We start from the raw sequence: 24574 nt of genomic DNA, 5'->3' as shown, positions 1-24574 counted from the left end.
CAACTCTCTAATCATACCTTAGTATCCTGAAGTTCTCTAAGGGCCTCCAGACACCAGTCATCTCATTAACATACAAAAGACACTTATTACTCCAGAGAAGATTCCAAGGACTTAAGAGGTTGTTTTTTTGTTTGTTTTTTTTTCCACCAGGAAACTGGGAGGGACACCAAATATATCTTTGTCAATATCACAGCCTCCCAGGCCAGTCTCCGTGTCTCATATCTGTAATCTTAGCACTTTGGGAAGCTGAAGTGGGAGAATCATTTGAGGCTAGGAGTTCGAGACCAGTCTGGGCAACATAGCGAGACCTTGTGTCTACTAAAAATTGTTTTAAAAGTTAACTGAGCATAGTTGTATTAGTCAGTTCTCATGCTGCTAATGAAGACATACCCAAGACTGGGCAATTTATAAAGGAAAGACGTTTAATTGACTCACAGTTCAGCATGGCTGAGAAGGCCACAGGAAACTTACACTCATGGCACAAGGAGAAGCAAACACATCCTTCATATGGTGGCAGCAAGGAGAGGTGCTGAGCAAAAGGGGAAAAACCCCTTATAAAACCATCAGATCTCATGAGAACTCACTCACTATCAATAGAACAGTATGGAGGAAACCGCCCCCGTGATTCAATTACCTCCCACCAGGTATCACCTCCTGCTCATGATACATGGGGATTATGGGAACTACAAGATAAGATTTCGGTGAGGAGATAGCCAAACCGTATCAATAGTGATGCACACCTGTAGTCCCAGCTACTCAGAAGGCTGAGGTGGGAGGATCACTTGAGCTGGGGAGATCAAGGCTGCACAACAAGACTGTCTCAAAAAAAAAAAAAAAAAAAAAAAGATTACAGCCTTCCAGGGCAAAGGGACATTTGGCAATGTCTGGAGACCATTTTAGTTGTTACAACCGTAGGAGGTGCTACTGGCATCTGGTGGGTGGGGGCCAATGATGCTACTAAGCATTCTACAGTGCACATTATAGCTTTCCACAACGAATATTTATCAGGCCTAAAATGTGAACAATGCAGAGGTTTGTTTAGAGTTATTTGGTGTAATCACATCTAGTAGGTTCAAAGTGAAGCTTCTCCGTAATTTTAAAAAACAACTTTCTTTTTGTTTGTTATCACACTCATGCTCCAAGAGGTTTGGCTAGTGGTAGTATGGATGCTTTAATCTATTTTCTTGTTTACTCTGATTAGATGTTATAGTAGCTTGAAATGGTAACTTAGACTTTTGTTTGTTTGGTTTTTTAAACAGCTTTATTGAGATATAATTCAAATATTATACAATTCACTCGTTTAAAGTGTATAGTTAATGGCTTTTGTCCATGTTTTGATTGTTACCACAATCAACATTAGAACATTTTATCAACCTAAAAGAAACCCCATGCTCTTCAGCTATCACTCTATCCCCAATTCCCTTCCCACCACCAGACTAGGCAACCACTAATCTACTTTCTTTCTCTCTAAATTTGCCTATTACTGACATTTCTTATAAGTGGAATCATACAATATTTGGTCTGCTGTGCCTGGCTTGTTTTACTTAGAATAATGCTTTCAAGGTTCATGTTGTAGCATGTATCAGTACTTCCTTTCTTTTTATGACATTGTATGGATATACCCTATTTGGTTTTTTTTGTTTGTTTGTTTGTTTTTTGAAATGAAGTCTCCCTCTGTTGCCCAGGCTGGAGTGCAGTGGCGTGATCTCGGCTCACTGCAACCTCTGCCTCCTGGGTTCAAGTGATTCTCCTGCCTCAGCCTCCTGAATACAGGCGCCCGCCACCACACCCAGCTAATTTCTGTATTTTTAGTAGAGACAGGGTTTCATCATGTTGGCCAGGCTGGTCTTGAACTCCTGACCTCAAGTGATCCACCTGCCTTGGCCTCCCAAAGTGCTGGGATTACAGGTGTGAGCCACCGTGCCTGGCCAGATATACCCTATTTGTTTATCCACTCATCAGCTGATGGCAATCTGGGTTGTTTCCACCTTTTGGCTGTTATGGATAATGCTGCTATGAACATTTGTGTATAAGTTTTTGTGTGGACATATGTTTTCATTTATCTTGAATATACAGACCTAGGTAGAATTGTTGGGTCAAATGGCAACTCTAGGCCAGGCGCGGTGGCTGGCGCCTGTAATCCCAGCACTTTGGGAGGCCAAGGTGGGCAGATCACGAGGTCAGGAGATCAATATCATCCTGACTAACACGGTGAAACCCTGTCTCTACTAAAAATACAAAAAGTGAGCCAGGTGTGGTGGTGGGCGCCTGTAGTCCCAGCTACTCGGGAGGCTGAGGCAGGAGAATGGCATGAACCCGGGATGCAGAGTTTGCAGTGAGCCAAGATCGTGCCACTGCACTCCAGCCTGGGCAACAGAGTGAGACTCCATCTCAAAAAAAAAAAAAAAAAAAAAAAAAGGCAACTCTATGTTTAACCACTTGAGGAACTGCCAGGCTGTTTTCCAAAGAGACTATACTATTTTATATTCCTGCCTGCAGTGTATAAGGGTTCCAATTTCTTTGCATCCTTGCCAGCACTTGTTATTATCTGTCATTTTATTCTAGCCATCCTAGTGTGTGTGAAACAGTATCTCATTGTGCTTTTGATCTTCATTTCCTTAATGGCTGGTAATGTTAAGCATCTTTTCATGTGCTTATTGGCCATAACTTAGATGTATCTAAGAATCAGAGTCTTGAAAGTGACCTATACGGAACTGGCTTTTAGAAGTCCAGATTCGCTGGATGGCTTATGCCTGTAATCCCAGCACTTTGGGAGGCTGAGGTAGGAGGATAGCTTGAGGCAGAGTTTAAGACCTGCCTGGGCAACATGTGAGACACCCATCTCTACAAAAAATTTTAAAAAATTAGCCAGGTGTGGTGGTGTGCACTACTTGGGATGCTGGGGTGGGAGGATTGCTTGAGCTCAGGAGGTCGAGGATGTAGTGAGCCGTGATTGTACCACTGCACTCCAGCCTGGGTGACAGAGTGAGACCCTGTCTCAAAAAAAGAAGAAGAGGTCCAGACTCAATGCAAGGACTGAGAACAGGCCCAGTCATCTGGAAATTAGATAAGATTGAAGTGAGTATATCACTGTCCAAGATACAGCCAAGAACGAGGAAATTTTAAGTTAATGACTGAATTAGTGGAACAGGAGTCAGAATTTAGATGTCAGGGATAAAAAATCAGTTATACCACAATAAAAAAATCAAGGAGTTTCCTAAATTAAACTCAGATGCTAAAGTTATACCACAACCATCAGTACAAGACCAGCGTAGTCCAGGTGCGGTAGTTCACGCCTGTAATCCCAGCACCTTGGGAGGCCGAGGCAGGCGGATCACAAGGTCAAGAGTTCGAGACCAGCCTGGCCAATACGGTGAAACCTTGTCTCTACTAAAAATACAAAAATTAGCAGGGCATGGTGGCGGGTGCCTGTAGTCCCAGCTACTCGGGAGGCTGAAGCAGGAGAATCGCTTGAACCCGGGAGGTGGAGGTTGCAGTGAGCTGAGATCCTGCCACTGCAATCCAGCCTGAGTGACAGAGCAAGACTCCATCTCAAAAAAAAAAAGATCAAGATAAGCCAAATACTTGAGTCCACAGCAGTAGTTAAAGCTGGTGTTATGTAGGGAGTTATCCTTGGCCCACTCCCTGAAATGGAGGGCAAGAAGATGTGAGGCAGGATAAGTATCCACATTCAGTGCCAGTCCCCTGAGTTAAGCAAGAAGAGGACACCCAAGAAAGGTGCATATTGACGATGCAAAATAAATTTTAACTGTGTTCAGATGTGTCTAAACTCAAATTTACTTTTATAGAAACTATAATGAGAAACATCACCAACAAAAAATCAAGCTTCAAAAAGTCAAGTACCGTTTAACTAATGAAGTAGAACTACGAGATAAGAGAATTAACCAATTTGAAGATGAAATTGGAATCCTGCAACATAGAATAGAAAAGGTGAGGAAAAAATAAAAGGTGAAGAGCTCACTGGTGATTCCCATGGTCGGCCATTTGGAGAAAGCCTTTTCATTTTAAAAATTATTTGAGACCCCTTCGTAGTCCTCGTTTTCATTTCTTTTCTTTGCACCATCTTTCAATAAGTAATTCTTTAAGCCCTGACCAAAAGTACATAAGACTCCTAGTGCTGCTAAACGGAATTGAATACTGAAAATACTCTGTACTGCCAACTTATGATCAATGTCTTGCCTTCAGATGGAAATGCCTTTTCTTGAACACCCCCGAGCACAGACTTCCAAACCACTCTCAGTAACTCATTTCTGCTTTGTGGAGCCCTCATTTTGCCTCAGACTTCAGTGTCAGTTTTAAATGGCAGTGAAAACAGGTGATCCTTACTCCTTTATCAGTCTTTGCCTTCAAGCTTTTTTCTAAATATCTATGGTTTCTTTATGTTTGTCTTATTGCCCTTGTGACTTACTGGTGGATGAATAAGCAGGAAATGGGACAGATGAATAGAATCAAATGCAGAATGGTTGTGGAATTATTAAACTACATAAATTCAAGATGGAGAGTAACTGACTAGGCCAGTAAGGTTTTCCCTTCTTGGGATCACTAGCCCTTTCAGAATTTTGAGAACTCTGTCATCACTCCTAAAATATTCATTTCCACACTCAACAAATTTTTATACCACCACTATGTGCCAAGGATACCATAACCATTAATGTAATTTCAGTGATTCCATCAACTATCCTGGGACTCTAGGTCAAGAATTCCCAGACTATACACAATAAAGCATTTTTGGAGTATAATAGGTGGGTCACAAATATTGCATTCTTAGTTTTAAAAAATTGGCTGGGTGCAGTGGTTCATGCCTGTAATTCCACCACTTTGGGAGGCCAAGGCAGGAGGATTGCTTGAGGCCAGGAGTTCAAGGTTACAGTGAGCTATAATTGTGCTTATAAATAGCCACCACACTCCAGCCTGGGCAACATAGAGAGGATCTGTCTCTAACTAAAATAAAAAATCCTCTTGATACTCTAAACTATAGTGAGAGAAGAAAAATAAGTTGGATTTTTGCAGTCCTCCTTTTTTTTGCCGTTAATTTGTCAAACTTTTAGAGACTGAGATCCAGCTTAGAACTAGGAAAAGACTATGGAAAGTGTATAAGAAAAAGTAGCAATCCATTTTAGTAGCACCCATGGGCCAAAAAAAAAAAAAAAGAAGAGGCAGGGCACGGTGGCTTGCGCCTGTAATCCCAGCACTTTGGGAGGCCGAGGTGGGCAGATCAGCTGAGGTCAGGAGTTCGAGACCAGCCTGGCCAACACGGTGAAATCCCATCTCTACTGAAAATACAAAAAAATTAGCTGGGCATGGTGGCACACACCTGTAATTCCAGCTACTCAGGAGGCTGAGGCAGGAGAATCTCTTGAACCCAAGAGGCGGAGGTTGCAGTGAGCTGAGATCGTGCCATTGCACTCTAGCCTGGGGGACAAGAGCGAAACTCCGTCTCAAAAAAATAAATAAATAAAGGGAAGAGAAAGAAAGGAAAAAAAAGTAGCAACCCTAGTTCATGGGTCCATCAGACATATCATCAGCCTATTTCTATATTATCAGTTCTTTTTCATACTTTTGCATTTTGCTTCTAGGCCAGAAAAACAGTCTTCTGCTTTCAACAGGCATGCTAGCTTTCTTCCTGACTACACTGGGTTGAATAGCGTCCCCTCAAATTCATGTCCTAGAACCTTAGAATGTGACCTTATATAGAAATAAGGTCTTTGCAGATATAATTAGTTAAGTGAGATTATCCTGGATTAGGGTGAATCATAAATCTAAGATGATTGCTGTCCTTATAGGAAGAGGTGAAAACACGCAGACAGACACAGACAGGGGAAGAATGCCTCATGATGATGAATTCAGAGACTGGAATGATACAGCTACAAGCCAAGAAATAGCAAGGGTTGCTGGCAACCACTAGAAGCTAGGAGAAAGGCATGCAACACAATCTCTCTTGGAGCCCCCATGAGTAATTAACCCTGACAACAATGTGATTTCAGATTTCTATCACTCAAAACTATGAGAAAATGTTATGGCAGCCCTAGGAAACTAATGCACCTACCCAAAGAACCACAGGTCTTCATAAAATATGCTGGAGCTCTCAAATAAGCAGAGGCTGAGAGAATAATTGGATCTTTTGCTCACTGCCATTGAAGGGTACTGTGGGCTTTGGCCTTAAATAGACTTAGATTCAAATTCTAGCCCTGCCTGTAAGCTTGGACAAGTCTCTGTGTATCACTTGCCTCATCTGTAAAATGAGGGAAATAATCCCTACCTTACATACACAAGGCTTTTGTGAGTATTAAAACTTAACATTTCTAAAGTGGTACTTGGTACATACACATTTTTCATAGATGTTATTTTCCTTTTTTTTGTATATAATCTCTTAGAAGGGTCGGGTGTGGTGGCTCATGCCTGTAATCCCAGCTACTTGGGAGGCTGAGGTAGGAGAATTGCTTGAACCAGGGAGGTGGAAGTTGCAGTGAGCCAAGATTGCACCATTGCACTCCAGCCTAGGTGACAAGAGTGAAACTTCGTCTCAAAAAAAAAAAAATCTTAGAAGAATGTTAATTGGTGGATTCATTGTTCACATGAGAAATTGTTAACAGAATTAGAACGACTTAGCCTAGAAAAGAGTGATGTTAAAGCTTTTAATGCCACAGAGGTACAAACCTAGGAATTCTTATTTTATGTATTTTAGGGTCCAAGGACCAGAGCACTGAGCACAAAAATGCCAGATTTGCTTTCTAAGTCTCCAAAAAGTATGCCACTTCTTTTGGCTTCATTCCTTCAGCTTTTTCTTTATATAATGAGTCAGTCGAGACTTCTGTTGTGACCACTCAAACCAGACTGTCCCATTTTATCCTATTATCACAGCATGTGTCTGGAATTTTTGTTTGTTTTAAAAAATACAGTATTTCCCAAGGACAAGGTATCAGTCACCTTCCTCATGCAGTACACTTTTTAATCCAGTTAGGCTGTCTAGGATTTATCTGTGGGATGATTGCTTCTATTCTCAATCCTTACCAATACATTATTAATTAAATGTCTTTAAATTATAGCAGGTGAGACTACCATTAGATATTTCAGGGTCTCTGAGACGGACTTTAAAATCTGGAATAGTTTTTTCAGAACATAATCTAATCTACATCCTATAGGTCTTAAATAATAGATGGATGGCCAGGCATGGTGGCTCATGCCTGTAATTCTAGCACTTTGGGAGGCCGAGGTGGGTGCATCATCTGAGGTCAGGAGTTTGAGACTAGCCTGACCAACATGGCAAAACCCCATTTCTACTAAAAGTACAAAAATTAGCTGGGCATGATGGTGGGCACCTATAATCTCAGCTACTCAGGAGGCTGAGGCAGGAGAATTGCTTGAACCCAGCGGGCAGTGGTTGCAGTGAGCCGAGATTGCGCCACTGCACTCCAGCCTGGGTGAAAGAGCAAAACTTTATCTAAAAAAAAAAATTAATAATAATAATAGATGGCCAGTCTTTTCTGAATGACCTACATTAGTATCTTATTTAAAAGAAACATGTAGGTTGGGCACAGTGTCTCATGCCTGTAATCCCAGTCCTTTGGGAGGCTGAAGCAGGAGGATAGTTTGAGGCCAGGTGTTTGAGACCAGCCTGAGCAACAGAGCAAGACCCTGTTTCTACTATTTTATTTTATTTTTTATCTTAAAAAAATTTTTTTGAGACAGAGTCTCATTCTGTCACCCAGGCTAGAGTGCAGTGGTGTGATCCTAGCTCATTGTAGCCTTGAACTCCACACATGGCTTTTGTGTGTGTGTGTGTGTGTGTGTGTGCGCGTGTGGAGACGGGGTCTCACCATGTTGACCAGGCTGGTCTCAAACTCCTGGGCTCAAGCAATCCTCCCACTTTGGCCTCCCAGAGTGCTGGGATTACAGGTGTGAGCCATGGCACCAGGCATCTGACTCTACAAAAAATTTAAAAATTAGCCAGCTGTGGTGGTTCATGCCTGTAGTCCTAGCTACTCAGGAGGCTGAGGCACATGATCACTTGAGCCTAGGAGTGTGAAGTTACAGTGAGCCATGATTGTACCACTGCACTCCAGTCTGGATGACAGAGCTAGACCCTGTCTAAAACAAACAAACAAACAAACAAACAGCTGGACACAGTGGCTCACGCCTGTAATCCCAAACCTTTGGGAGGCCAAGGTGGGCAGATTATTTGTGATCAGGAGCTTGAGAGCAGCCTGGCCAACATGGCGAAACCCTGTCTCTACTAAAAATATGAAAATTAGCTGGGTATGGTAGTGGATGCCTGTAATCCCAGCTACTCGGGAGGCTGAGGCTGAACCTGAGAGGCAGAGGTTGTAGTGAGCTGAGATAGTGCCACTGCACTCCAGCCTGGGCAACAAAGCAAGACTCCATGTCAAAAACAAAACAAAACAAACAAACAAAAAAACAGCATGATCTCACTACTTTCAGGGTCATGAAAAAGAAGAAAAAAAAAATACATGACATGGGCTGGGCACGGTGGCTCATGCCTGTAATCCCAGCAATTTGGGAGGCCAAGGTGGGCGGATGACAAGGTCAGGAGATTGAGACCATCCTGGCTAACACGGTGAAACCCCATCTCTACTAAAAATACAAAAAACTTAGCTGGGCGTGGTGGCAGGCACCTGTAGTCCCAGCTACTTGGGAGGCTGAGGCAGGAGAATGGCGTGAACCCGGGAGGCAGAGCTTGCAGTGAGCCGAGATCACACCACTGTATTCCAGCCTGGGTGACAGGGCAAGTTCTGTCTTAAAAAAAAAAAAAAAAAAAAAAAAAAAAAAAATATATATATATATATATATATATATATATGACATGACATAAAATAACTTCTTGAAAATTGAAAAACTAGCTACAGTGCTACAGTGAATGACAATGTCAGCAAACAGAAACAGACTAGCGGACAGGAGAAAAAAAGTAAATAAGGGAAAATTTCTGCTAGATTTAGAAACAGGCTTATGCTCTTAAATTTATCATTCTTTCTCCTGCTGTGGTAATTAGGAGACTTTCTAATCCCTAGGAGAAGGCAATACAGGACCAGATCACTGCCCAAAATGATACCCTGCTTCTAGAAAAAAGGAAACTTCAGGAGCAAGTCATAGAGCAAGAACAGTTGATCCACAGCAACAAATGGACGATATCTTCCATCCAGAGCAGGTAGGTGCCATCCTGCCTGGGAGCCAATAAACTCCACAAGAGGATGTTTCTCCCTCAACAAAGAGATGGTTCTAGAGACTGTCCTTTGAGTTTGTAGCCTACCCTATAACTCTCGCTCTGCTGTCTGCTGTTTTCGGCAGATCATACAGTGGCAGAAATTGTTAAATTAAAGAGAAAAATATCATGGAGGAGGCTGGTTGGCTATTTAGATAGGCTGTTTCATAATGTCATTGCCTCACTGAGGACTTGGCTGTGTGCATTCTGGCCTGTCGTTTTGTGTGTGTTGATCCACATTTTTATTATTTGATACCTATGGAATCAAGGTAGAACAAGAGAGAATTAGGCTCACAGAAGTAACTTAAATTCATGAAATCCACAGGATATCAGTGTATTAATTTTTAATGAGAAATATTATAGGCAGAAAATAAGTCATATATCAGCCGGCCTGAGCATTCTCTTCTTCATAGGAGACTTTAATTATAATCAAAGAGAGTGGGTTAATGTTAACAAATAATATCACCAATAATAACTGGAATGATTAAGATTTGTCTGAGCAATTACTATATGCTAGGCACTGTTCTAAGCTCTTTCATTCATTTAATCCTGACACCAATCCCAGGAGAGAGGCACTATTAGCCTTATTTTACAGATAGGAAGCCAAGGTCTAGAGAGGTGAGGGAACTCAGTGACAGAGCAGCATGTGGACCTCAGCAGCCTGGCCCTAGACCATAGCACCATAGTCTGGGGAGAGGACTGCCAAGCAGACTGGAATGTTCTTGTCCACTGCTTTGGGCACACGTCTCTGGGCAGGCTTGGAGAATCTCTGATCTTTTACTGTCTGTGTCTCCCCTTTTAGATGTCCCATATAAATCATTGCTCTTCTCAAACTGTCATAGCTTCTGACAGTCAGGATCCAACACAATTAACTCATTACCTTTGCATTAACATGAATCATCTTTCTATCTTGCCCTACTGATGACACAATCACCTGGACTGGACTTGAATGTTTTCCTTAGAGTAAATTTCTTCCAAGGAGTATTTCCTCATTTTACAAATAAGGAAACTGAGGCTCAGATTTGTCACAACAGTGTATACTTCATCAGGTTGCTGTGCATATTAAATGAGCTAATACATGAAAAGTTTTAAGTGCTTACTGTGTTGGGTAGGTTACATTGCATAAGTACATGGCAAGTACTTGAAACATGGTTGCTGCTGCTGCTACCACTATTTCTACTTCACAAGAAATCAGAATCAGATCAGTATGAGAACAGAACCAGATACAAGCTATGTAGCTACAATATTTGAAGGGATACAGAGTCTCTCGTTTCATTCCCACCCTAAATGGGATCATATCCTTCCTTAAATTTTTCAAGCGCTAGAATTAATACTCTTGTACATGTATTTAATAACCATGTACAGCCCAGAAGTTTATTAACTTTTACTTGGTGTATTAGGGTTCTCTTAGAGGAAAAGAACAGGAGACACAAATATGTATATGTAAAGGAGAGTGTGTGTGTGTATATATATATATATATAAAGAGGAGTTTATTAAGTATTAACTTACACAATCATAAGGTCCACAATAGGCTGTCTGCAAGGTGAGGAGCAAGGAGAGCCAGTCTGAGTCCCAAAACTGAAGAACTCAGAGTCCTGTGTTCGAGGGCAGGAAGCATCCAGCATGGGAGAAAGATGTAAACTGGGAGGCGAGGCCTGTCTCTCTTTTTCACGTTTTTCTGCCTGCTTTATATTCACTGGAAGCTGATTAGATTGTGCCCACCAGATTAAGAGTGGATCTGCCTTCCCCAGCCCACTGACTCAAATGTTAATCTCTTTTGGCAACACCCTCACAGACACACCCAGGATAATACTTTGCATCCCTCAATCCAATCAAGTTGACACTCAGTATTAAACAACACACTTGGTCTTGGAATATGGTGGGAATTATTCTGTCAAACTTGCTTCTATAATCTGGACAGTGGTCTAAGATCCAGGGCCAGTGGGAAGTGGGACGTAGTTTTGGGTTTTTAGTAATGAGACAGAAATTTCTAATCATGCCACTGATTTATACCATTCTTAGGGTACTTTACATGGATAAAGAAAATAAGCAATTACAGGAAAATAGTCTTCGTCTCACACAGCAGATTGGCTTCTTAGAGCGAATTATAAGGAGCATCCATATTCGCAGAGGAGAGGTAAGATGTGTGCTTCCTATTGGGCCTGCCTTTAATGTGAAGTTCGGGTTGCTACGGCTGCTGTGCCGTCTCTTGCCTTCATCTTTATATAGCTGTAGCTGGGCTCTTGGCCTCATGGTAGGCTGTGGCAAAGAGGCTCTTGGCTGCACACCAGGATAGCAGACCCTGAGACTGCTCTTGATTAGCCAGATTTTAGTAAACTATCTCCTCCTGTGTGATCTCCAAGCAATTTGTATATGCCTCATAGCTTCTTCCTTAATACACTGTATTGTCATTGCCCTTTTTCTTCTCTATCTCATTAACTCAGCAGTGAGCTCCTGGAGGGCAAGGAGTGTATCTCATATATTACTGTATCTATGGACAGGTACTCCATAAATATTTGAGAATGAATAAATATTCAGTGTTTTAACATATGTGCCTCATTCTCAACAGCATTGTTTGCCATGTATGATTCTAGCCCCATCTAAAACATGAGCAAATCTGAGACTCAGTGAAGTAAAGTGAAGTTTGCTATGGCAAAGAGTCAAGCCTAAAGAGAGCATCTGAGTGAAAGAAAAGCAATTATGTTCCAAAAGTCCAAGCAGACAAGTGGCCAAATACAGACAGATGCAGAAAATAGTACAGGTTCAGATCAGGTCCATAGTCTGTGTGGTAAGCAAGTCAGCAAGAGGGACTTCACTGAACAGAATCATATTCTGAAACCAAGATGGAGGCTGATTACTTTCTTCTCTGGTTTATATCACCTACTAGGTGTTTCTTCCCAAGATACTGGACAGTAGATCCTGCTTGTTGATCACTGTTGCTGTAAGACTTGTTTGGTCTCAGAGAGGTGATTATTTCCAAGCTATATGAGTGGGTTTTTGTTTCTTTTTCTGATTTTGTCAAAAGTAGAACTGCCAAGTAGTGTGGCTTGATATCCAGTAATTTATGTCTTTCCTTGAGCTACAACTGTTTTCAATTGTCTAGTTATTCGTTCTTTTACTTATTCATTCAACAAATACTTATCAATTCCAGGAAATGGCCTAGGTCCCAGGAATAAAAAGATAGTCCCTGTTTTCAGAGGCCTTTGGTCTAGTAGAGAAGGACAGACACATTTGTAAATAAGTATTATAGTATTACAAGTGCTGAGTTAGAAGACTTAATGGAGTATATCTGGGACCAATAGCTTTGCGATCCATATTGTTACCCTTGAATCAAGATAAGAATGGTCACATGGATCAGAACTATAGCACATCAAACTCAATATTCCATACGTGTCAAAGGTACTAACTTCTAACATCTTGATCCTATTGGAATAAGTAACTCCAAAATTGTTTTTAAACTTAGAATCTTAAGGAGTTTTCTGTTCCAAAATGGTGGCATAGAGGCAAGCTGGCTTCTCTCCCTCCAACAAAGAAACAGAAAGAAATATACAGCACTGAAGTCTTCACCAGCAACAATGCAGAACTCCAGCATGAGGATGAGTCAGTTCCTGAGGCCACAGAGAAGTGGAAACACTCCGAGCAGATGGTAGGAGAATCCAACTTCCACATCCACAATGCCCTTCCCCACATTCTTCCAGGCACCCACTGTTTGGAAAATCTCTCAACTTATGGTTTCTACACTGGAAAAAGTAAAACTGAGGTAGTCAAACAGATTCCCCACTTTCTTGGGTTTCCTAGCCAGAAAGCTGTCCTTGTCTTAACCCACAGGTAGTATCACAACTTCCTGCAAGCAAAAATATCCCTGAAGACAGGCATATCCCTGAAATATCCCTGAAACAGAAGAGGTGGGACTCTGCTCTGTAACTCAGCCAAAGAAGACATAAGAGAGGCTGTAGGAGCTATGTCCCCCAGGTCTCCTGGACATGAGCCCCTAGACAGCCTTCCCTCACTGCCAGGATAATCCCTTTGGGACCTCCCCTATTTGGGACAGGCAGTGCTGTCACCATTTACTAGAGCCAAGGTGAACCTGGGCTTAAGGTGCCACCTAGAGCCAAAAAGGAGGCAGGGATCTAGCATTAAAGATTTGGCTGTGTGCGGTGGTTCATGCCTGTAATCCACTTTGGGAGGCTGTGGTGGACGGATCACCTGAGGTCAGGAGTTCGAGACCAGCCTGGCCAACATGGTGAAACCCCATCTCTACTAAAAATACAAAAAAATTAGCTGGGCGTGGTGGTATGTGCTTGTAATCCCAGTTACTCAGGAGGCTGAGGCAGGAGAATCACTTGAACCTGGGAGGCAGAGGTTGCAGTGAGCCAAGACTAAGCCACTGCACTCCAGCCTGGGTGACAGAGTGAGACTCCATCTCAAAAAATAAATAAATAAAATCAATGCAAAAAAATAAAAGTCCCCAAGTAGCTGAATGGATAAAGAAATAAAACCCAACTATATGCTGCCCTCAAGAAACCCATCTCATCTATAAAGATACACAGAGACTGAAAAGGAGTGGAAAAAGATATTCCATGCAACTGGAAACCAAAGAGGAGCAGGACTAGCTATAGTCATATCAGATAAATTAGACTACAAGTCAAAGACTAAAAACGACAAGGAGGGTAACCTATATAATGATAAAAGGGCCAATTCAGCAGGAGAATATAACAATTATAAATTATGCATCCAACACCAGAGCTCCCAAATATATAAGGCTGACATTAATAGACCTAAAGTGAGATAGACTGCAACATAATAATAGTGGGGACTTTAACACCCAACTCTCCTAACAGAAAATCATCCTAACAGAAAACAGATCATCCTAACAGAAAATCAACAAATAGTGGAGTTAAACTACACACTAGACCTAGTAGATCTAACTGACACTTATGGAACATACCCACTGTTGCAGAATACACATTCTTTTCATCAGCACATAGAACATTTTTCAGAATAGACCATATCTTAGACCACAAAACAAGTACAAATTCGAAAAATAGAAATTGTGTCAAGTATCTTCTTTGAACACAATGAAATGAAACTAGAAATCAATAACAGGAAAAACCTTGGAAACTATACAAGCACATGGAAATAAAACAACATATTCCCAAATGACCAATGGGTTAATTAAGAAATTAAGATGGAAATTTTAAAATATCTTGAAACAAATGGAAATGGGAATACAAAATCTACGGGATATGATAAAAGCAATATTAAGAGGGAATTTTTTTGTTGTTGTTTGTTTGTTTTTAGACGAAATTTCACTCTTGTTGCCCAGGTTAGAGTGCAATGGTGCAATCTTGGCTCACCACAACCTCTGCCTCCCGGGTTCAAGCGATTCTCCTGCCTCAGCCTCCTGAGTAGCTGGGATTACAGGCATGCACCACCATGCCTGGCTAATTTTGTATTTTTAGTAGAGACGGGGTTTCTCCATGTTGGTCAGGCTGGTCTGGAACTCCCAACCTCAGGTGATCCACCCACCTCGGCCTCCAAAAGCGCTGGGATTATAAGCATGAGCCACCATGCCTGGCCTTAAGAGGGAAGTTTATAACAATAAACACCTACATCAAAAAAGTGGAAAGACTTCAAATAACCTGAAGATGCACCTCAAGAAACTAGAAAAGCAAGAACAAACCAAACCCAAAATTGATACAAGGAAAGAAATAATAAAGATTAGAGCAGGCCGGGCGCAGTGGCTCACACCTATAATCCCAGCACTTTGGGAGGTCGAGGTGGGTGGATCACAAGGTCAGGAGATCGAGACCATCCTGGTTAACACAGTGAAACCCTGTCTCTACTAAAAATACAAAAAATTAGCTAGGCGTGGTGGCACGCATCTGTAACCCCAGCTACTCGGGAGGCTGAGGCAGCAGAATCACTTGAACTTGGGAGGCGGAGGTTGCAGTGAGCCAAGATCATGCCACTGCACTCCAGCCTGGGTGACAGAGCAAGACTCTGTCTCAAAACAAAACAAACAAACAAAAAGATTAGAGCAGAAATAAATGAAATTGAGATTAAAAGAACAATATAGAAGATCAATGAAACAAAAAGTTGGGGGTTTTTAAAAGATAAACAAAATCAACAAATCTTTAGCTGGACTAACTAAGAAAAAAAGAGAGAAGACCCAAATAAATAAATCAGAAATGAAAAAGGAGACATAACAACTGAGATCTCAGAAATACAAAGAATCATTAGAGACTATTATGAATAACCATATGCCAACAAATAGGAAAACCTAGAAGAAATGGATAAATTTCTAGAAACATACAACCTACCAAGATTGAACCATGAAGAAATAGAAAACTTCAACAAACCAATAATGAATCATGAGATCAAAGCCATAATAAAAAGTCTTCCATCAAAGAAAAGATCAGAACCTGCTGGATTCACTCCTGAAGTCTACCAAATATTTAAAGAAGGAATACCAATCTTACTCAAACTCTTCAAAAAAAATAAAGAGGAGGGAATACTAACAAACTCATTAAATGAGGCCAGCATTACCCAGATGCCAAAACCAGGCAAGACTATAAAAAGATCATTCACCATGATGAAGTGAGATTTGTCCCAGGAATACAAGGATGGCTCAACATATGCAAATCAATAAACATGATACACCACATTAATAGAATGAAGGACAAAAACCATATGATCATCTTATTACATACAGAAAAAGCATTTGACAAAATTCAAATCCTTTCATGATAAAAACTCCCAAAAGATTAGGTTTAGGAGGAATATACCTCAATACAATAAAGGCCATATATGACAAGCCCACAGCTAACATTATACTCAATGGTGAAAAGTTGGAAGCTTTTTCTCAAAGATCAAGAACAAGACAAGGATGCCCATGCTCACCATTTCTATTTCATATATACTGGAAATCTTTGCCAGAGCAATTAGGCAAGAGGAAGAAATAAAAGGCATCCAAATAGGAAAGGAAACAGTGAAATTGTGTCTACTTGTTGACAATATGATCTTATATATAGAAATCCCTAAAAACTGTTAGAACTAAGAAGCAAATATAGTAAAGTTGCAGGATACAAAATCAACACACCAAAATCAGTAGTGCTTCTATACACCAACAACACATTATCCAAAAAAGAAATCAAGAAAATAATACCATTTACAATAACTACAAAAGAAATAAACTACTTAGGAATAAATTTAACCAAAGAGGTGAAAGATCCGTATACTTAAAACTACAAAACTTTGATGAAATAAATTGAAGAAAATACAATAAATGAAAAGATATTAGTGTTCATGAATTGAAAGAATTAATATTGCTAAAATGCCCATACCACCCAAAGCAATCTATAGGTTCAGTGCAATACCTATCAAAATTCCAACGTCATTTTTCATAGAAATAGAAAAAACAGTCCTAAAATTCATGTGGAACTACAAAACCCCCAAATAGCCAAGGCAATAGTCAGCAGAAAGAACAAAGCTGGAGGCCTCATACTACCTGATTTCAAACTATATTACAGGTTGGGCACGGTGGCTCAGGCTTGTAATCCCAGCACTTTGGGAGGCTGAGGGGGGCAGATTGCTTGGGCCCAGGAGTTTGAGACCAGCTTGTGCCCAGGAGTTCAAGACCAAAATGGCAAAACTCCATCTCCACAAAAAAGTAAAAAATTAGCCGGGCATAGTAATCTCAGCTACTTGGGAGGCTGAGGCAAGAGGATTGCTTGAACCCAGGTGGTAAAGGTTGCAGTGAGCCATGATTGTGCCACTGCACTCCAGCCTGGGTAACAGAACAAGACCCTGTCTAAAATATATATATATGTGTGTGTGTGTGTGTGTGTGTGTGTGTGTGTATAACAGAACTACAGTAATTAAAACAACATGGGACTGGCATTAAAACAGACACATTGACCAAATGAAACAGCATAGAGAGCCTAAAAACAAACCCACACATTTACAGTCATTGATTTTTCTTTTTCTGTTGCCCAGGCTGGAGTGCAGTGGTGCAATCATAGCTCACTGCAGCCTCAACTTCCTGGGCTCAAGCAATCCTCCCACCTAAGCCTTCCAAGTAGCTGGAACCATAGGTGCATGCCATCACACTCAGCTAATTCTTTAAATTTTTTGTAGCAATGGGGTCTTGTCATGTTGTCCAGGCTGGTCTCAAACTCCTGAACTTAAGCAATGCTTCTGCTTGGCCTCCCAAAATGCTGGGATTATAGGTGTCAGACACCACACCTGGCCTACAGTCAGTTAATTTTTTGACAAAGGATGAAAATGACATTGAGTAAAGGACAGTCCCTTCAACAAAACAGTATTGAGAAAACTGGATATCTACGTGCAGAAGAATGAAAGTGAACCGTTACCTAACGCCACATTAAAAAAATCAACTCCAAATGGATTAAAGACTTAAAGACAAGACCTGAAATTGTAAAACTACTAGAAGAACACTACATAGGGAAAAAACTACATGATGTTGATCTGGACAACGATTTTTTCAATTTGACACAAAAAGCTCAGGGAACAAAAACAAACATATACAAATGGGATGGGATTACATCAAACTAAAAAGCTTCTGCACAGCAAAAGAAACAATTAACAGAGTGAAGAGGCAACCTATGGATTGGGAGAAAATATCTGTAAGCTACACATCTGATAAGGGATTAATATCCAAAATATATAAGGATCTCAACTCAATAGCAAGAACACAACCCAATTAAAAAGTGGGCAAAGGGCCTGAATAGACATTTCTCAAAAAAAGACATACAAATGAACAACAGATATATGAAAAAAAAAAGCTCAACATCATGAATTGTTATGGAAATACACATTAAAACCACAATGGGATATCACCTCACACCTGTCAGAATGACTGTTATCAAAAAGATGAAAGATAAGGACCAGACATGGTAGCCCAAACCTGTAATCCCAGCAGTTTGGGAGGCTGAGGTGGGAAGACTGCTTGAGGTCAGGAGTTCCAGACCAGCCTGGGCAACACAGCAAGACCCTGTATCTACAAAAAAATTTTTTTTTGTTTTAATTAGCTGGGTGTGGTGGTGTGCACCTGTGGTTGTAGCTTCTCAGGAGGCTGAGGTGGGAGGATTCCTTAAGCCCAGGAGGTCAAGGCTGCAGTGAACTATGTTCATGCTACTGCACTCCAGCCTGGGTGACAGACAGACAACACCCTATCTCAACAAACCAAAAATATGAAAGATAATGTGTTGGCAAGGATGTGGAGAAAAGGGAAACCTTGTACACTGTTGTTTGGAATATAAATTAGTACAGCAATTATGGAAAACTGTGTGGAGTTCCCCAACAAAGTGAAAATAGAACTACCATATGATCCAGCAATCTTACTTCTGGGTATACATCCAAAGGATTTGAAGTCAGTATGTGATATACACTGTGGTGTGTGAAAATGTGGTATATATATACGATACAATACTATTTAACCTTAAAAAGGAGGGAAATTCTGTCATTTGCAACAACATTGGTGAACCTGGAGGACATTATGCTAAGTGAAAAAAGCCTGGCACAGAAAAACAAATACCACATCTTCTCACTTAAATGTGGAATCTAAAACAATTGAACACATGTAAGCATTGAGCAAAATGCTGGTTACCAGAGGCTCAGGGGTGGGGAGGCAATGGGGAGATGTTGGCCAAAGGTGCAATGTTTCAGTTAGACAGGAGGAGTATTTGAAGTGATGGATATGTTAATTACCTCAATTCAATCATTCCATATTATATATCATAGCATCACTTTGTACCCCACAAGTACAGGCACTTATAATTTGTCAATATTCAACAGTATAAATAAAAATTTTAAAAAACTTTCTGACCATCATAATATCCAAGAGAAATAAAAATATATGTCCTACCAGAAACTTGCACATAAATATTCATAGCAGCATTATTCATAATAACTAAAAAGTGAAAACAACCCACTCTCCATCCCCTGATGAATGGATGAACAAAATATGTTTTATCCAAACACTGGAATATTATTCATCCATAAAAGACATAAAGTATTGATACTTACTATAACATAATGAAGCTTGAAAACATGATAATATTTTAAAGAAGGCAGACATAAAAGGCCACATATTGTATGATTCCATTTGTATGAAACATCCAGAATAAGGAAATCCATAAAGACAGAAAGTATATTAGTGATTGCCAAGGATTCAGGGGAGGAATAAATGGGGAGGAAACTGCTCCTGGGTATGGGCTTTTTTGGGGGGTGATGAAAATGTTCTGGAATTAGTGGTGATGGTTGCATAAGTGTGTGAGTACATTAGGAAGCACTGAATTGAACCTGTTAAAAGGGAAAACTTTATAGTATGTGAATTACTTCTCAACAAAGCAGTTATTTTAAAAATAAAATTTTCTGCAATATCTCCAAAATATATATAACAAAAGAAGCAAGGTGAAGATAGTATGTATAGTACCATGTGTGTAAAACTAGATAGACAGACAGATATAGATAGATCGTCTATAGATAGATATAGATTATATACATATAGAGAGAGAGGGCAACCAGCTTTTCATTCTATACCCTTTTATGTTTTTCATTGTTTGTACTATGTGCAGGTATTGTATCTATTATATATATTTTTTTTCTAGGATCATATAGCTAATGGCTTATCATTATAACTTTTCACATTCATCCTTTCTTTCCTTTTAGGAAACAACAATTAGTGACATCCTTGAATCGGAAGTAGTGAATGAAATACTGCCTTTATCAAACTCCAGGTTAGTAAAGTCAAGACAAGTAAAGTCAAGTCTATCTGAGATGGACTCTCAGCCATGCCTGAGAGTCGTGGCTGCCTAACTAGTCCTGGATTGCTGGCTTGAGAAGGCATAGCATTCTGGGGTCATTTTCTCTACATGAATTATTTGAATCTTCTTCCAATTCCTCCCCTTGCCACTCCTTCAACCCTAAACCCCACAGAATCCTGACTTAAGGTAGGAAATAAAATATGAACATAGGTTTAAGGTAAATTTTATTTGGCTTTCTTTGTGTAACAGTTGCAAAAAATTGAAATTCTATCAATGCCTGTATCCCTGTAACCCCAAACTGCTACCAACAAACTCTGTCTACATGATGTCCTCACATATGGCCTTTCTTAGTTTTTCAGGGAAAGGTTTGGTAGAGTCATTTGTAAGTCTTCAAGAGACTGAAGAGATCAAGTCAAAAGAAGCAATGGCAAGTTCAAAGTCCCCTGAAAAGTCCCCTGAGAATCTTGTGTGTTCACAGAATTCTGAGGCTGGATACATAAATGTGGCTTCTCTGAAGGAGACACATGGTATACAAGAACAAGACCAAAAGTCAGAACTATAAAATCACTGGTGCCTAAAGCTATACCGAACAAAACTGCTAACTTAAAGCCTGGACAAAAAGGTGGACCATGACATTGAGAAGAGTTACCACAGATCCTAAATGGATATCAGCCAAGAGTCTTCAAAATTGCTGATAAATTCATTAAAGCAGTTGTAAAAATGGATTTCTCAAGTTTGATATCCTCAGATGCCTTGTATTGACCAAAATATTGACTTTAGTTCAATGATTTATTTAGGTTTCTCTTCAGCAGAGCACATGTATGGTTAATTCAACATTCTTTCCCATTATCATGGGTATCTTTTCTGATTTATTTTTTAAGAGTAAAAACAATACAGTCACATTAAAGCAAATTTTGTTTTTAAAAAAACCCTCCTATGCTGGGCGTGGTGGCTCACGCCTGTAATCCCAGCAGATTACAGGAGGCCAAGGTGGGCAGATCACAAGGTCGGGAGATCAAGACCATCCTGGCTAACACGGTGAAACCCTGTCTCTACTAAAAATACAAAAAAATTAGCCGGGCGTGGTGGCAGGTGCCTGTAGTCCCAGCTACTCGGAAGGCTGAGGCAGGAGAATGGCGTGAACCTGCGATAGCGCCACTGCACTCCAGCCTGGGTGACAGAGTGAGACTCCGTCTCAAAAAAAGCAAAAAACAAAAACAAAAACCCTCCTATAATACCATAAGCTTTATTTATTTATTTTTTTTGAGACGGAGTCTCTTACTCTGTCACCCTGGCTGAAGTGCAGTGGCATGATCTCCGCTCACTGCAACCACTGTCTCCCAAGTTCAACCAATTCTCCTGCCTCAGCCTCCCGAGTAGCTGGGATTATAGGCGCCTGCCACCACACCCAGCTAATTTTTGTATTTTTAGTAGAGAAAAGGTTTCACCATGTTGGCCATGCTGGTCTCGAACTCCTGACCTCAGGTGATCCACCCACCTCGGCCTCCCAAAGTGCTGGGATTCCACCAATACCACAGTCTTAACACAACTATTTTTATTTTACAATTATTCCCTTTTGGTCCTAATTCAAGTACATATATTCTAAATGGTTATTATTATAATATTGTATATTCATTTTCACAGTTTGATTTTTAATTTACTGTATATACCATGGAAACATTTTCAATCGCCATATGATATTCAATCATGTTGATGTTCTATAATTATTTTTATGGGAAAAGTTTAAAATGTTTAATGAAGAAGATTTAGAGCAATACATTATTTAAAAGTGGATAGGAGGTTGGGAACGGTGGCTCACACCTGTGATCCCAGCACTTTGGGAGGCCGAGGTGGGCAGATCACCTGAGGTCAGGAGTTCGAGACCAGCTTGGCCAACTTGGGGAAACCCCATCTCTAACAAAAATACAAAAACAATTAGCCAGGTGTGGTGGTGCACGCGCCTGTCGTCTCAGCTACTGGGGAGGCTGAGGCAGAAGAATCGCTTGAACCCGAGAGGCAGAGGTTGCAGTGAGCCGAGACTGCACCACTGCACTCCAGCCTGGGTGACAGAGCAAGACTCCATATCAATAAAATAAAATAAAATAAAATAAAAGTGGATAGGAAAATACCAAGAGCTTTTCCTGGGGGAGGGGGTATGAGAAGAGAGTTCACATAAACCCCATTACATAGAAACTACCCCTAAATATTTCCAAACAAGAGTACAAAGTAGGTGAACAGTCTCCAGCTCATCTTTAGTGTAGTGGGACTGCTTCTTCAGAAAAGATCAGCAACATTCACATCCATTTCATCTATCAGGGTGGAACAGTACTGCTCAGTATCTCTGAGGATGTGGATGTTCTATAAATTAAACATTCTCTTGTTTGGCATTTAAGTTGTTTTTACTTTTTTTTTTTTTTTTTTTGAGACAGGGTCTCACTCTCTAACCCAGGCTGGAGTGCAGTGGTGTGATTACTGCTCATGCAGCCTCAACCTCCCATGCTTAAGTGATCCTCTCTCCTCAGCCTCTCCCAAGTACGGGCATGTGCTACCATGCCTGGCTCATTTTTGTACTTTTTGTAAAAATGAGGTCTCACTCTCACTCTGTTGCTCAAGCTGGTCTCAAATTTCTGGGCTCAAGTGATCCTCCCACCTAAGCCTCCTAGGTGATAGGATTATAGGATGAGCCTCTATGCCAGGCCTGGTTTTACTTTTTTACTATTTAAGATTATGCTGTGTTGAAGATCTTTGTGCATGTAGTTCTTTTCTTCTTTTGAATTATTCCAGAAAACAAATTCGCAAGATTGGACTGACTCAAAGGATATAAATGTTAGTATTGCTCTAGGACATCACTTCCTTTGCTTTAAAAAGGGTTCTGCCTGGCCAGTTGCAGTGGCTCACACCTGTAATCCCAGCATTTTGGGAGGCCGAGGCAGGTGGATCACTTAAGGCCAGGAGTTCAAGACCAGCCAGGCCAACATGGCAAAGCCCTGTCTCTACTAAAAATACAAAAATTAGCCGGGTATGGTGGTGCACACCTGTAGTCCCTGCTATGCAGGAGGCTGAGGCACGAGAATCACCTGAACCCAAGAGGTGGAAGTTGCAGTGAGCTGAGACCACTCCACTGTACTCCAGCCTGGGCAAAAAGTGAGACTCTGTCTCAAAAAATAATAATAATAATAAATAAATAAATAATAAAATAAATAAAAAGTGTGTCAACATACTGTTTTCATAGTCAAGTTACTCAATCTCCTTGAGCCTCGATTTCTTGATTCATAAAATGGGAACAATAATAGTTCTCTATCCCATAGGGTTGTGAGGACCAAATGAAATGAAGCATGTAAAGTATTCAGCACTTAGTAACTGCTTAATAAATGCTATCATCATTTATTTTCACTAGCGGTTTATCAATGTACTATTTTTTTCACAACCTCATCAACATTGGATATTATCAATTTTAAAGATTTATTCTAAAACAGTTGGTATAAAATTATACTGAAGCATGACTGCTGCTGTTCCTTTTCCCCCTCCTCCCCTTTCTTCTTTTTCAGTTGGAGGAGACCAAGAGGAGAGGATCAGTAACCAGAAATAAAAATGACCCTTTAAATTGAGACACACTGTATTTTTATATGTAATCCTTGCTTTCTCAGACGACAGAGCTAGAAAAGATGATCAAAGGACCTAGGAAATAATAACTATTATATTAAATGCATGCTGTTATATTGAATGAGCCTTGCCCAAGGTCCCCTTCTTTCACTAAATTCATTGCATCTATTATTTATTGAATACCTACTATGTGCTATTCAGTAGGAGACATTGCAGCTACAGCTGCGAATAGGACCAGGAGAGTCTCTACTTTCAGGGAGTTTATATGCTATCAGGGAGGAAGATTGTGTGTGTGTGGCAGGAAATGAGGTGTAGACACATACCATACGAAGATAATGTGGAAAGGGGGGGTGGTATGAAGAAAACAAACCAGTGATCTGAGTGACCAAGGGCTACTTTAGATTAGGTCTAATGTTGCCTCTGAGGAGGTAACATCTGGGGTGACCCCTGAAGTACAAGGAGCATTACTTTCCACACGCATACCCCAACCAACCCCCGCCATCCCCCGCCAACCCACATTAAGATCTGGAAGGAATATTTCAGACAGAAGTAACAGCTATTACAAGGCCCTAAAGAGAGGAGGTATCTCAGTTACCTGGAGGAACAGACAGGTCAGAGCACAGTAACTAAGGGCAAGTGGTACAAGATGAGGTCAGGTAGGTGATAGCCAGATAAATGCACTGTAGGGCTTCGTATGTACGGAATTGGATTTTATTCTAAATATAGGAAGCCAGGAGTTATTTTAAAAATAAATAGGAAGCACAAGAGTTATTTTAAAAATAAAAAATAAAAAACTCTAGTTGCTTTATGGGAAATGAATTGGAAATGACAAAACTGGTAGCTTGTGGCAGAACTGAAACAATCTATTGTCCTGACTTAGAGGAAGGGATATTTACTTAGCAAGCCTTTACGTCCCAAGCTGTTCTAAACGCTGAGGATGAA

General features: G+C 40.5%; 1 protein-coding gene across 15 annotated transcripts in view; it reads left to right on the top strand.

The window, feature by feature from the left end:
* The window catches only part of CCDC30 (coiled-coil domain containing 30), a 194491-nt gene extending 171255 nt beyond the window's left edge, over positions 1-23236 (top strand). For 5 of the 15 annotated variants that reach the window (XM_063712966.1, XM_009251569.4, XM_054537003.2 and 2 more), the window contains 6 exons: positions 3810-3951; positions 9048-9184; positions 11262-11376; positions 12703-12885; positions 19935-20002; positions 20381-21606. In XM_063712966.1, coding sequence (XP_063569036.1) covers positions 3810-3951; positions 9048-9184; positions 11262-11376; positions 12703-12885; positions 19935-20002; positions 20381-20591 — 856 coding nt within the window. In that variant the 3' untranslated portion in view covers positions 20592-21606. Of the gene's footprint in view, positions 1-3809; positions 3952-9047; positions 9185-11261; positions 11377-12702; positions 12886-19934; positions 20003-20380 lie in introns of all 15 variants that reach the window. The other 10 variants (XM_054536989.2, XM_054536979.2, XM_054536958.2 and 7 more) reach the window with 6 other exon arrangements.
* Positions 23237-24574: the final 1338 nt, after the last annotated feature.

This window comes from Pongo abelii, chromosome 1 (assembly GCF_028885655.2).
Source record: "Pongo abelii isolate AG06213 chromosome 1, NHGRI_mPonAbe1-v2.0_pri, whole genome shotgun sequence".
NCBI classification, from domain to species: domain Eukaryota; kingdom Metazoa; phylum Chordata; class Mammalia; order Primates; family Hominidae; genus Pongo; species Pongo abelii.
This window is presented reverse-complemented; position numbering and strand designations above follow the sequence as displayed.